The sequence below is a fragment of the Ambystoma mexicanum genome, chromosome 1p (genome assembly GCF_040938575.1).
Source record: "Ambystoma mexicanum isolate Mex_15411 chromosome 1p, UKY_AmexF1_1, whole genome shotgun sequence".
Classification (NCBI taxonomy): domain Eukaryota; kingdom Metazoa; phylum Chordata; class Amphibia; order Caudata; family Ambystomatidae; genus Ambystoma; species Ambystoma mexicanum.
The window spans coordinates 193338401-193350823 of NC_090921.1; the positions used below are offsets into that span (position 1 = coordinate 193338401).

At 47.5% G+C, this 12423-nt stretch overlaps 1 protein-coding gene across 1 annotated transcript in view; it reads right to left on the bottom strand.

Annotated features, from left to right (window-relative positions):
• LOC138463764 (extracellular calcium-sensing receptor-like) overlaps positions 1–12423 on the bottom strand; it is a 169587-nt gene that overhangs the window by 141735 nt on the left and 15429 nt on the right. The window contains exon 4 of the mRNA XM_069607213.1: positions 7263–7490. Within this exon, the coding sequence (XP_069463314.1) occupies positions 7263–7490 (228 nt within the window). The remainder of the gene's footprint in view (positions 1–7262; positions 7491–12423) is intronic.

A 12423-nucleotide genomic window follows, 5' to 3' on the forward strand; every position in this document is an offset into this window, starting at 1 on the left:
ACCACCTCGTCTCACGGGTGCCAGTACGCACACGTCCACCCTGCTTGCACGGCGCTGCTCCTGGTCCCGCCGCCAAGACTCCCGCCAAGTGCCCGCCTCCGCCGCTCCGCACACATGCAGGGGCCGCAACCACTCAATCCGTCAGCCGGCAGGCCTCAGATCTGAGAGCGAATATCTCGGGCTGTGGGCAGGCGTCTGGGTTGAGATTTATCTCAAAATGATCAGTGAAGCTTTGTGAGTGTGCACAGCTGTAGGATGGGTCATTCCAACCATCACAGGAGCATCAATGTTACAGGATTCATTAGAGCCCTACGGAGCTCTCTCAGGAAGCGGCCATCTTGGGTGGCTCTCTAGCGCCCTCTCACCAATCGTGTTTAACAACTGGACCGCAAGTCTGTCCTTTCTGCCCATTTCTTTAATATAATTTTCTATTCTACCGTTAACATCGCTTCAGGGAATTGATTGCTTGTAATCAAATCGGGTCATTACTTTTTTACTGGTGTTTGTACACCAGGACCACCTTAGGAGTATAGTGGTAAGGGTAAAAACGTGGAATGTTTGAAATACCTCCTATTTTTAGAATACCACCTAATTATGAGTCAAAATTGCATGGGAAATCTACCGCATGGAATATATATACCCATGCGGGAAATAATCAATGGTTACCGTATGCTGTACTTTCCACGCATCCAATGAAGTAAAATTCCCATGCGGTCACAATTCATACTTAGGTGATGCATGTAAAATAGTGCACGCAGTACTATGTATCCCATTCAGTAAATATCCCGGGCAGACATAGCTCTAACTGTAATTAGTTAATATTTAAAATAAATTGTATTTAAAATACAACATGTTTTTACTATTACTCTGGAAATAAGGGTTCTTGGAGGGAAGGGGTCTTCGGAGTAGCAGTAATTCCTCTCCGTGGGTGCCTGCCGCAGTTGCATAGGCTGCCCGGCCGCAAGAGGTCTGGGTACCAGGAATGACCTATAAATGATTTGAAGGGAAGACCATTGGTGCTTCATGCTACGGGGCTCCACCCTCCTTGGAGTTCAACGCTGCAATGGCTATTGCTGACCTCTGGTGCGCAGGAGTGTTTATTGGGATTCTCAATTAACTGGTCTGATGGAAGCATTTTTAAAATTGTGTAGGATATTGTCATTTTGGGCACGGCCCACCTGCGGATGAATGTCCTAGAGCACATAAACGTGGTAAGGGTTACATGCTGGAGAGCTGTTGTCACAGATATATGTAACACCCACTTTTCCATTGCCCTGCAAGCACCACTTCTGTGAAATAAACTTATCAACCACACAGTAGCTCCTCCACAATAGGTACTACTCACTCAAATGTCTTTCTGAGGTGGTTTGAGTGCCATGATCCCACATCACAGATTGTCCTAGTACTTACAGTGGTGTATCAGAGGGGGTCCTGCAGACCCAAGGCTGTCCACATCAGTATCTGTCTCCAGATAAAGGACACGATAGGACGTGCTTGACAGTTTCCAAGGGAATATGGAATTCAATGCATTTCTCTCAGACTGCAAAACAATCCCCCCATGTTTTGTTTGCATTGCCTATGAGGTTTAAGTTGACCTGCAATTAGAAAGTGTCTGTTTCTTTTGAATAAACATGTAACACGCCATGAAGTGGACATTACTTCGACAGTTTGCATGGAAATGTATTTATTTATGAGTTAAAGGTTAAAAAGGGGGTGTTACGAGCCCCTGTGCCTTTATGGCACAGCCAAGGTAGCAGGACGGAAGCAGGAGGAATACGAGGAAGGGGAGGAGTCAGTGTTGGGGGAAAGTCAGTTCCTGTTTGTATATCGTGCATGAAGGAGGCAATCAAGTGAAGGTCCTCCGTAACCAGTGTCGCGTCCTTATTGAGGCTGAAGCCTAACAACTGGCAATGAGGTGTTTACCAGCGCACCGACTCCTCTAACTCCAGACCGGTAATCCCACTGCCCCGCTCCTCTGAAAGGCGATCCCGCCTCTATGCCTACATCCATCCTTCTAGGGCAATCCCGTCCTGACTCAAATTCCTTAGTGTGCCCGGTGACCCCGCCTCGCACCGACTCCATGGCAGTCCGCTGCCTCAGAACTTTGGCTATCAGCTGTCCCACAATCTCCAGCAGGGACCCGCCGGTTGCATCCTGAGGGACAACCCACATGTCGATCCCGCAGTTCATGCAAACCGTGCAGCAGGAGCTCTTCAACCACTTGCACAGCTCCTAAGAGGAGCCAGGGAAGGGACACAGAGCACACAGCCTGCTCCAGTCTGGATTACCCACACCCGGTGGCCAGAAGAAACAAAGGACAGACCTGCGCAGTGACACCACGCAACAGGCAGTCCCAGAGGTACTGTGCACAGACCTCCCACGGCCTGTTACACACCGCTAATACCATGCTAGGCCCAAAACCTCCTAGTTTTCACTGCAGCCGTCACAATGAGCAGTCCAGGTTCCCCGGTTCACCCTGGGGCACAGGCCCCTGCCACGCCACTCGCCTCCAAAGCGGCCCTACTCTGAAAACCACTTCTCTTCACACTGATGTCACAGAGTGTCAAAGGGCCAACATTGATTGAGTTGGTGGAGGACTTTAACCACTTTGTCAAAGGGGCCGGTGAAGACAAATCCCCAGCGCTGAGTGACATGTTCATCAACCTGGTAGGAGGGGAAATTAAAACCATTGTAAAGACAATACCCCAGAAGAGAAAAATGACTACGCTTCCCTGATCAACACCATCAACAAAAAACTGAGCCTAACCGGTACTATGAGCGCTATGAGTTTAACCAATGCAAACAAAAACCAGAAGACACCATCGTTGATTTCATCACACACCTCAGCTGAAGAGCGCTAAGTGCCAATTTCACCTGTTTTCCACAGATGAGGCAATAATACTACCCGTAATTGAAGGTTGCACATCACTCGCTTTCTGGAAGCAACTACTCAAAAAGCCTTTGACAATCGATGAAGTGAGCGAATTGGCCAGAATATTCAAGAGGGTCGATGCGCAGGCTGCCTCCATCGAAGGCAACCCAGGACCCAAACAGGAAAAAATTAAACAATTGCAGCAGTTCAACCACAGAGACCTAGAGACCGGGGGATGCCCATGGGAAGACCATGAAGCTACCAGTGTTGTATGAAATTCCCGCACTCTGGAACCTGCCCGGCCCTAACCCAAAAGTGCTCCAACTGCAGGAGGGGAGGACATTTTCAATGTGTCTGCAGGGAAGGGAAGCCGTTTCCCACACCCCGAACGAAAATCCAACCACAGGGGAGACCCTACAACTGCCAGCGCCCATTTGCAGGATACCCGCCAAGGTTTCACCCAGCACACTACCAATGCCAAAGAAGATACGTACTGGCACTAGAAGAGACGCCATTCCAAGACCCGAACCAGGGGTATGACCTGCACGCCAGTTACGGTGATGAATATGACGAGCCCCTGCACACATATCAGTTCTATGGGGAGCAACAGCACAACTACCAATATGACTATGGTGCTGAATATGACCAGACACAACCTGATGAATATGTTAACCTCATCCAAGATGATCGAGAAGCGGGGAAGCATCAAGGATCTACGTCAATGTGGGGAACAGACTCTGATCATTTCGGCCACGACGGTGAACATTATGGGGGAACAATAATTCCTACAGATTGCCAGAGAGACAGGAACTCTCGAAGAACAACACAAGGATATTCCAGTGGGGCGCAGCACTGCCCCTACATTCAATCGGACCGTTCTGGCGAACATTGATGCACAATGGGCTAAACCTTGATGCCACCATCCATGTCATAAGAAGCCCAGCGAAAGGCTGCTGCCTACTCAGTTACCACACAGCGAGTTGCCTTGGACTCATCAACATCTGATTCCAGGAGAGCGAGGTGATCCAGTTGACCACAGCACCCACAGGCAACAGAGAAAGCATACGTATAATCTGCAGAAGTCCTGAGGAATATGGCGCTATCACGAAAGTGGTCATCCAAACTAAATTTCCTGACCTATGCAAGGGGCTCAGGAAGCTCAAAGAAGTACTTGTTAAGTTACATGTCGATGAAAATATCCATCCAGTCCCTCAACGCCCTAGGAAAGTGGGTTTCCACCTTCAGAATGCTGTCTCACAGGAGCTGGACCAGCTACTCCAAAAAAGAGATCATAGAACCTGGCACCAGACCCACCCGGTGGGTCTCACCGCTAGTAATTGTCCCAAAGGGAGAGGGCCATATTAGACTCTGTGTCGACATGAGAATGGCCAACACCGCCATCCAGTGAGAATGACACCAAGGCCTGTTTATCGAGACATGATAGTCCAGCTGAACAGAGCAACCACATTATCCAAGCTAGCCCTTGTGCAGGGATACCACCAGCTCAAACTACACATAGTCGAGGAGTATCACCACTTTTGTCACACATGAGGGACTTTTCCGCCAACGCCGAATGAATTTTGGCATCTCCCTCGCAGCTGCAATTTTCCAGGAGGCCATCAGACAAGTCATCTGCCTGATCAAATCGGCACTAAATTACAGCGACGACATCCTGGTCTTCGGCACATCACAGGAAGAGCACAATACGGCCCTACTGGAGACCTGCACCGCTCTGCACAACGCTGGCCTGAATCTGGACAAGTGCAGTTTCAGCAAGACGAAACTCAAGTTTTTCGGCCACATCTTTTCAGGTAAGGGGATGGCTCCAGATGCAGACAAGGTTAACACCATCACCGACCTTCAAGCTCCAACCCAGCTGGCAGACGTGAGATCATTCCTTGGCATGGCGGTTACTGTGCCAGATACATCCCGCACTCTGCGACCCATACCTAGCCTCTGAGAAGGCTACTACAAAAGGACACTGACTTTCAGTGGTCCGAAGAGTGCCAAGCCGCTTTCGGAAACATCAAAAAGGCACTTGCAGAAGCTCGACGACTCGCATATTTTGATTCCACTTGGCACACGGAGATCATCGTAGATGCCAGCCTGGTAGGACTGAGCGTCATCCTCTCCAAAACCAGTGGAGAAGAAACACACTGCAGGCACATATACACCTATGCTAGCAGGGCCTTCTAGCACACAGAGGCTACTCACTCCCGGGCCAAAAAAAAGAAAGCCTAGCTGCAGTCTGGGCATGTGCGCTTTTCCACAATTTCCACTTCTCGCACCTTGAAACACTTGTGTATAGGCACGTTACAAATGCCATATCATATCATATCATATCATATCATATCATATCATCATCGGCAAGAGGTTCACACTAGTAACCGACCATCAGGCTTTGCTCTCTCTGTTTGGAAACCCTTGCACGAAAATGCCACCCAGGATTGAAAGATGGGGTCTTCGCCTGCAGGAAGGGTGACTAGCGGGTGACCAAAACCCACCAGACTACATCTCGCACCACCCAACAAGCACCCCAACGACAAGGAAAGGGGACACAGAATATATCAATTATGTCACGGCCAATGCTTTGCCACCCGCACTTTCGCTGGGTTCCATTGCAGCTGAACAACTGCGTCGGCAGCTGACCAACCCATGGCCCTGGCCATCACCCTCACAAACAACAACAAGTGGAGGAACTATCGCCGCACCATCAAGAGTCACCTGGGGTGAGCAAAGAAGGAATAGAGAGACTAGCAAAAGTACATAATGTACTAGCAGTCAAGGATCACTCAATACTGCTTAGAGGTTGCAAGCTTGTCATCCCCACCACAATCAGAGCTGAAGTCATAAAAATAGCACACGAGGGACATCGGGGTCCGAAAACAAGAATAAACAGTTACGATGCAACGTGTGGTTCCCATTCATGGACTTGCTAGTGGACTACTGGGTAAAGAGCTGCCTACCATGCCAATGCACCACGAGGGCAGAAGCCCCCACGCCACTGCAAACTACACACATACTGGATCGACCTTGGAACTGGGTGGCCGTCGATTTCTATGGACCCATGGATTCGGGACACTACCTGTTCATCGACGGGTACTCGTGATTCCCCATCATAAAGAAAGTGGAGACAACAGCATACCCCCAGGTAGCCGCCGTCTTTGACGAGGTAATCAGTGAATGGGGCATACCCTGCACAATCAAGTCAGACAATGCGCCCCCGGTCAACAGGCACAATCTCACAAGCATTCGCAAAGCACATGGGTTTCACCCACCAGAAAATCACGCCCAGGTGGCCCGAGCCAACACGATGGCGGAGCGCTTAATGGCATAGATTAAGAAGACCATCCAAAGGTCATACATTGAAGCTACGAACCCACATCAACCGTTGTGGTACACCCCATGAACCCACCAACAAGCCACCGGCGAAAATAAATAGGATCTGCAAGGTCCACACCAGACTTGCGAGCAACACTGATGACCGGGAGAGAGATGATGAAGAAGTCATACTGAGAGACACCATTGGGAAAGAACGGGCCAAGCATGACACCGACATCAGAAGTAGAGCAGTATGCAAAGAGTTCCTGATAGGGGGTGAAGTCCTAGTGAGACAGACAATAAACAGGAAGATGGATGCAAGGTACTCGCCAAGCCCCTTCAGGGTATTAGCCCTCAAAGGATCCATAGTGACAGTGCAAAATGCAACCCAGGAAATAACAAGAAACAGCTCGCAGTTCAAGCACCTCATCAAAAGTAAAGAGCCTGATGCACCCTTGGTGGATTGCGAGCCAGAGACGAAGGAACTCTGTGATGACCTGTGGAACCCCCCGGATGGAGTGGTAAAAACACCAGTAGGCCTGCCGAGAGACCCAGAGGTGGCGAGACCAAGTGAAACGTGCTATAAGAAAGCCCATGCGCCTAGTGGAAGAATGCTAAACCTGACCTCAGAACATTTGTCTGGGGTGATGTAACGAGCCTCTGTGCCTTTAAGACAGGAAGAGGAGAAGTCAGTGTTGGGGGAAAGTCAGTTCCTGTTTGTATGTGTTGCATGAAGGAGGCAATAAAGTGAAGGTCCTCCCTAACCGGTGTTGCGTCCTTATTGAGGCCGAAGGCTAACAGGGGGGTGGGCATGGGTTGGGGGTAAGGGTTGCAGTGAAGGGGCAGTAAGGGGGGACCCGGGGGGGACCCTCCCATAAAAAAATACATACATTTCGCTGTACACTGGAAATGACATGGAACCGTTTTCTCAAAACTCTTGAAAAACAAAAATATAAACAAGCAGGCCGACCCGTGGTGTATACTGTAGTGAATGATTGAGTTTTCCACAATATAGAAGAAAAAAACGTTAACAGTGTTTGTTGGTTATTTCTCATTACATTCTACTAACCTGCTGATCTGCGTTCTTCCACAGGATGGCGCTGTTATTGATAACAAGATCCTGCCCTTGGGGGGCCGATGTGTCGAAAGAGCCCACTTTGATGAAACTGACCGAGCCATCGGAATTCATCTTCCAGTTGATGACATCATATAAGGGGGGGGTGTACCCATTGGAATCGAAAAAGATCTCATCGTGTATGTTGGCCTCAAAACGGACCACCCTTACATAGTGCGCAAGCTGGGTGGGAAACAAGGATAATGGGTTAACCATGTGAGAACTGTAACCTTGCACAGACGATTTAGCAAACGCAGGTTCTCTAGCTGCAACTGCATGACACATAGGACTGCATTCATGTCACAATCCAGGAGGAATTTAGCACCAGACTCCACAATTAAAAAATGTTCCAGGCATATTGATAAGGCTACACTGTGATCCAGACAGACACATACACATGCATCCAGAACCCCCACTCCATCAACACACACCGACATACACACAAACACACACACAATGTGGAAGAAGCACAGAGTAATGGACACCTTGCAGTTTGCTGTTTCTGTGCATTTCCTCACTATCAATGTGGTGGGGAAACTTTTGCAGAGCCGCAACCCAGTGAGCAAAGAGGGGTTTGCAGTCTCCCCAAATCAGCTGTGCAGGGTAAGCCCTCATCTATGTCACCTAACAGGCGTGCGTCATTACACACACCACCATGGCCTACGTCACAGTCCTCACCACCTGGTGGTTGGAGCTGAAAATATACGAATTAAAAAAAGTGGTGATAATGCTTAGTTACATAATTTGTATGCATGTAAACCATTGAACACTATGTTAGCACTATGCAGGGTGTAACTCTAATAAACCAAGGCACAAATAAATTCATTTTTCTCCAGTAATACATCAATATTTAAATGGGCAAAGGTATCTTGTCTTGCTGTTGAATTGTGGTTTTCTACAGGCAAACGTTGCAGGAAAAGTATTGATCTAGTATCAAATGAAATGCTAAAATATCAGATAATGATGGTTTCACTGTAAGCAGCTGTGTGTCAGAAGACAGCTGCCACCAGCACCATTGTCTTGAAACAAAATGAATGTTGAGCCATGGTATGTGGCCAAACTATACCAACGTGCCTCTGCATTTGATTTAATCCTGGACAAGGTCAGACACATGGGTGGCCGGGGTAGGATGAAGCAGAAACCAGCAGTGGGCAGGATGTGGAACAGTCTAATGGCATGAGCAGGGTAGGAGAGATTGGGCAGAACCCTGAATGCAGGGATACAGGCCATATACTGAAGCCAGACAGCAGGTGATCCTGTCCCACGCCACGAAATGGCCCACAAGTAGTTTATTTGTTGAACAGAATATCCCTGCATTTAACCAGATTGTTTTCTACTTACCTGCATTGAATATTTGCATGTAAGTGTTGGACAATCTGTTTCAATGTCGAGATTTTCTGTTCAATGGATATAATCATTGTGGGCCAATTCATGGTGTGGGACATGATGACCTGCTGTCTGCATTGAATGTTTGCGTTGGAACAGCATTGTATCATTGCCCGATATGGCTCCAAAACAGAAGTGGTCCAGCTGAAAGTACACTTTCATAGACATATTGCTGTTACCAAATGGGATAGGTCTTCTACCTTTTATTAAAGGCAGCCCCAAGATGTTAGGTTGCCTTGAGAAATTATGTGGGCTGTCAACATTGGGTTTATTATGACAGACATAGCACCCCTCCATAGGCCCATTCATAATAAAGTTGGAATATAAGCAGGAAAATGTTCTGGTGACAAGATCTGCGGGCTATCTAGTGCATACCAAAATGAAATTAGACATTTTAACAGTGTTAGTAAGCAGCAATCGTTTCATTTGATTCCCAAAAATGAGTCCTGGCAAAATTGCCACATTATATGCATCGTTTGGACGGGCAGAGAAGCGTAGTGGAGTTCACAAAATGTCAGACATTCTGAATACAGTATTTGGGTGGTTGAGTTTCATTGATGACCTTTTCATTATATGGGAAGGCACTGTTGACAATCAACAATGACATAAATCTACACCTTACAAAGAATAGCTGTCAGCAAGACGCAGAAACATTGTTTTTTAATTGATATTCATCCATAAGAACCAAGTTCAAACCAAGTTAAGTAGGAAAGATTTACCCGGTTTTTAACTGATATATGCCAAAAAGGGCATATCCTCTATCAATATGTGGAACATAATGTATGTTGAGTTGGTTAAATAGAAAATAAATATTATCTATAATCAACACCTCATTGAAAAATGTAAAGTTATTGTCCAAGGGTTTAAGATGAGAGGATATGTATGACAATAATTGGGAGAGAACACTAAAAAAAAGAACAGAGTTAATCGACCCACAGGAGGTAGAAACATGTGAGTCTGATCAATAACAACAACTACAGTGACAGATATCATGGGGAAGCCCCAACATATCTTATGTACAGCACAAATGTCAGACTTTTCCTACCAAACCCTCCACTTGTACCCGATTATCAAAGGTTAAGAGTACACTGACCTTGTCTTCATTGCAGCCAGAAAAGCTCTCAAGGCGCTGAGAAAAACAGAGCCAAGAGGGTAATCCGGGACACAAGTCAGGGAAAAACCCTATTTGGGAATAAGAAGCCCTGGTCATGGATCTGGTGGTGTCCTGAGATGAGTGGTGGACCTCATAGTGCAGAGAAGACTCAACAGGCTGCGGAATCTTCATACAATGGAACTTCAGCGAAGTAGGAAACTGCTCGCAAACCTCCAGGCAGCCACGCAGTGGTTGACAAGGCAGGAATACAGTGGATCAGAATATAGCCAGAAGGAAAAGAGAGGGTTTCAGATGCCGGAATGGCAGTGACAGGAAGAGCTGAGAGGAAATATGTTTCAGGACCGGAGACACTGTTAGTAAACAGAGCCAGTCACAATGGGAGCTTAGAAAGAGCAACCCATCAATCGAGCAATAAGAATGAGCGCATAGTGTATTAGTTCAGAAGGAACCGGGAGTTCTGGAGATGAAACAGCCCGCGAAGAATCTTGGACTGAGGAGAAGGGCTGCTGAAAAACAAGACGCTGACTGGGAATCGCTGGAGGCTAAAGAGAGAAGCTCGAGATGAAAGAGAAGGGGGAACAGAGAGCTAAACAGCGTCTATGCTTTCAAGAAAGAAGCGATGCCTCTGCTTACCATGCCAATGCTCTTTAAATATAAAAGCTGCCTTCTGCAGTGAGGTGTTCTCTGATTCCGTCCGAAGCACCATCTGGAGGAAGGATTAGACTGTCACTTGTAGAATGAGGATGTTGAGTTGATGAGCGCCATCTTGGGAAGGGACGAACAGTTCTTCTCTGATGTCTCTTCCATCCCTGACAAAGAGACCATGAGGAGGGTGAAGGATTTCTGACAGCGATTGCGGTCTCTCTTGGCCACTCTCCTGGAACCCTGATGCACTAAAGTCCATATCACATTGCACAATGCTAAGGGTGTTGGGTTGCAGATTATCGGTATGGAGAACATCAGGGGGCTGCAGGAGCCAGTGAAGATAAGTAGTCAGAAGCAGGAGTGTGGCGGATGGGCAAAATAGTGGGAAAGGTGTGAGAGGGGTTTAAGGAACCAGGTGTAAGACTCAGACACAAGAGCAGGTGGTTGGCAAAGACTTTTATTAAAGTAAAAAGAGGGTTGGAGAAAGTCCTATCTCGCCCTAACTCTAAGAGGGGTTTCCCTGCCTCAATGAAACTAAAGGATGTCTATGTCAGAATGTCCATGGTAAAGTTCTCTGTCCCGTGCCCAAATCCTAACCTGACCCTTACACTCGAAATTCAAGATAAAGTGAAAAGGCAAATTAGTCTTTCAACTGGTCGTCTGCAGCTCTTTTCCAAAGTTCCAACATAAAGTTCCAAAAGGTGGAAAAAGAAATAAACAACCAAAGTTCTACAAGTCTCAGGAGATGGTTCCCTTCCCCTGAGTTTCTCTTTCACAGTTCACAGTTTCAAAGGGGTATAGTTATTCCCTTGGTATCTTTCTCACTTTCACAATGCACAATGCCAAGATGTTTCTTCTCTTCTCTTGACTCGTCAGAGTTTTCTAACAATACCAGAGGGAATGACTCCCTTCCCCTGGTTGCAATGTTCACAGTACACTATTTCCAATCACTAGGGGAATGCCTCCCTTGCCACATTCACAATGTTCAAGTTCCAACTCCAGGGGGAATGGCTCCCTTCCCCTCGGTTTCACACCCTCAAGAGGATGAGTCCCAGACCCTTCTCTGTCAGTCTGGCACACTCACCTCCGCTTCCAAACACTTTTCTTAACAAAATTGGGTGCAGGTCCCAGACTCACATTCACTTTGCCTGGTGTAATCTCCTACCAGTACTTTCTTAACTTGCTCACTTGTATTTGTGTGCAGGTCCTAAACTTGCAGTCAGTTTGCCTGGTGTAATCTCCTGCCAGGACTTTCTTAATATGTAACAGTTCCACTCCTTTATATTTTCTTCACTCAACCATTGGGTCCTCGACCCGCTTGTATTTGCTTCATTGAACAATTGACTTGGCATCCCAGCTCCCCAGCTCAGGTTCATCCAGTTCATTTAATTGTCCTTCAATGATATATTCAACAATTGCCTTGGCGTCCCAGTTTCTCTGCTTGGGTTCACCCAGTTCACGTAACTTCCCGTCAATGGCATGCGATGTACACCACAAAGTGCCACGGTGTCCCAACTCCCCTTTCTGGCTTCAACGGTATCTCATGGCTGCTTTAGCATTGACTGCGGGCTGCGGGCTGCAATTCTCCCAGCGGCTAGCTTCCTCCTCTTGCAGGCATCTCGTTGGCTCAGTGGTACCCGCAATGCCCCTGCCTTCATTCCACAGCTTCCTCTGCTCTTGGCCTCTAGGCTGCAAACCTCCAGCTCCCGAGCCTCTCGTGGTGGCGCCTCCATGAGCTTCCTTGCTCCCTGCTGCAATTTGCTTCTTCTCGGTTTTCGGACCTACGTCAGGAGTAGTGGTTTTCCATGTTTCTTGACACTTGATGTTTTATGTAACAGCACCTATCGAATCCTTCCAACAACTAGAGCGTAGCTCTGGCTTTCCAGCTTAAGCACTCTGCATTGCTCTAGTGCTCTTCTTCATATCAGTCATTCTATTACAAGGGTATGAAAGAGCCTTATTGTCAGCCCG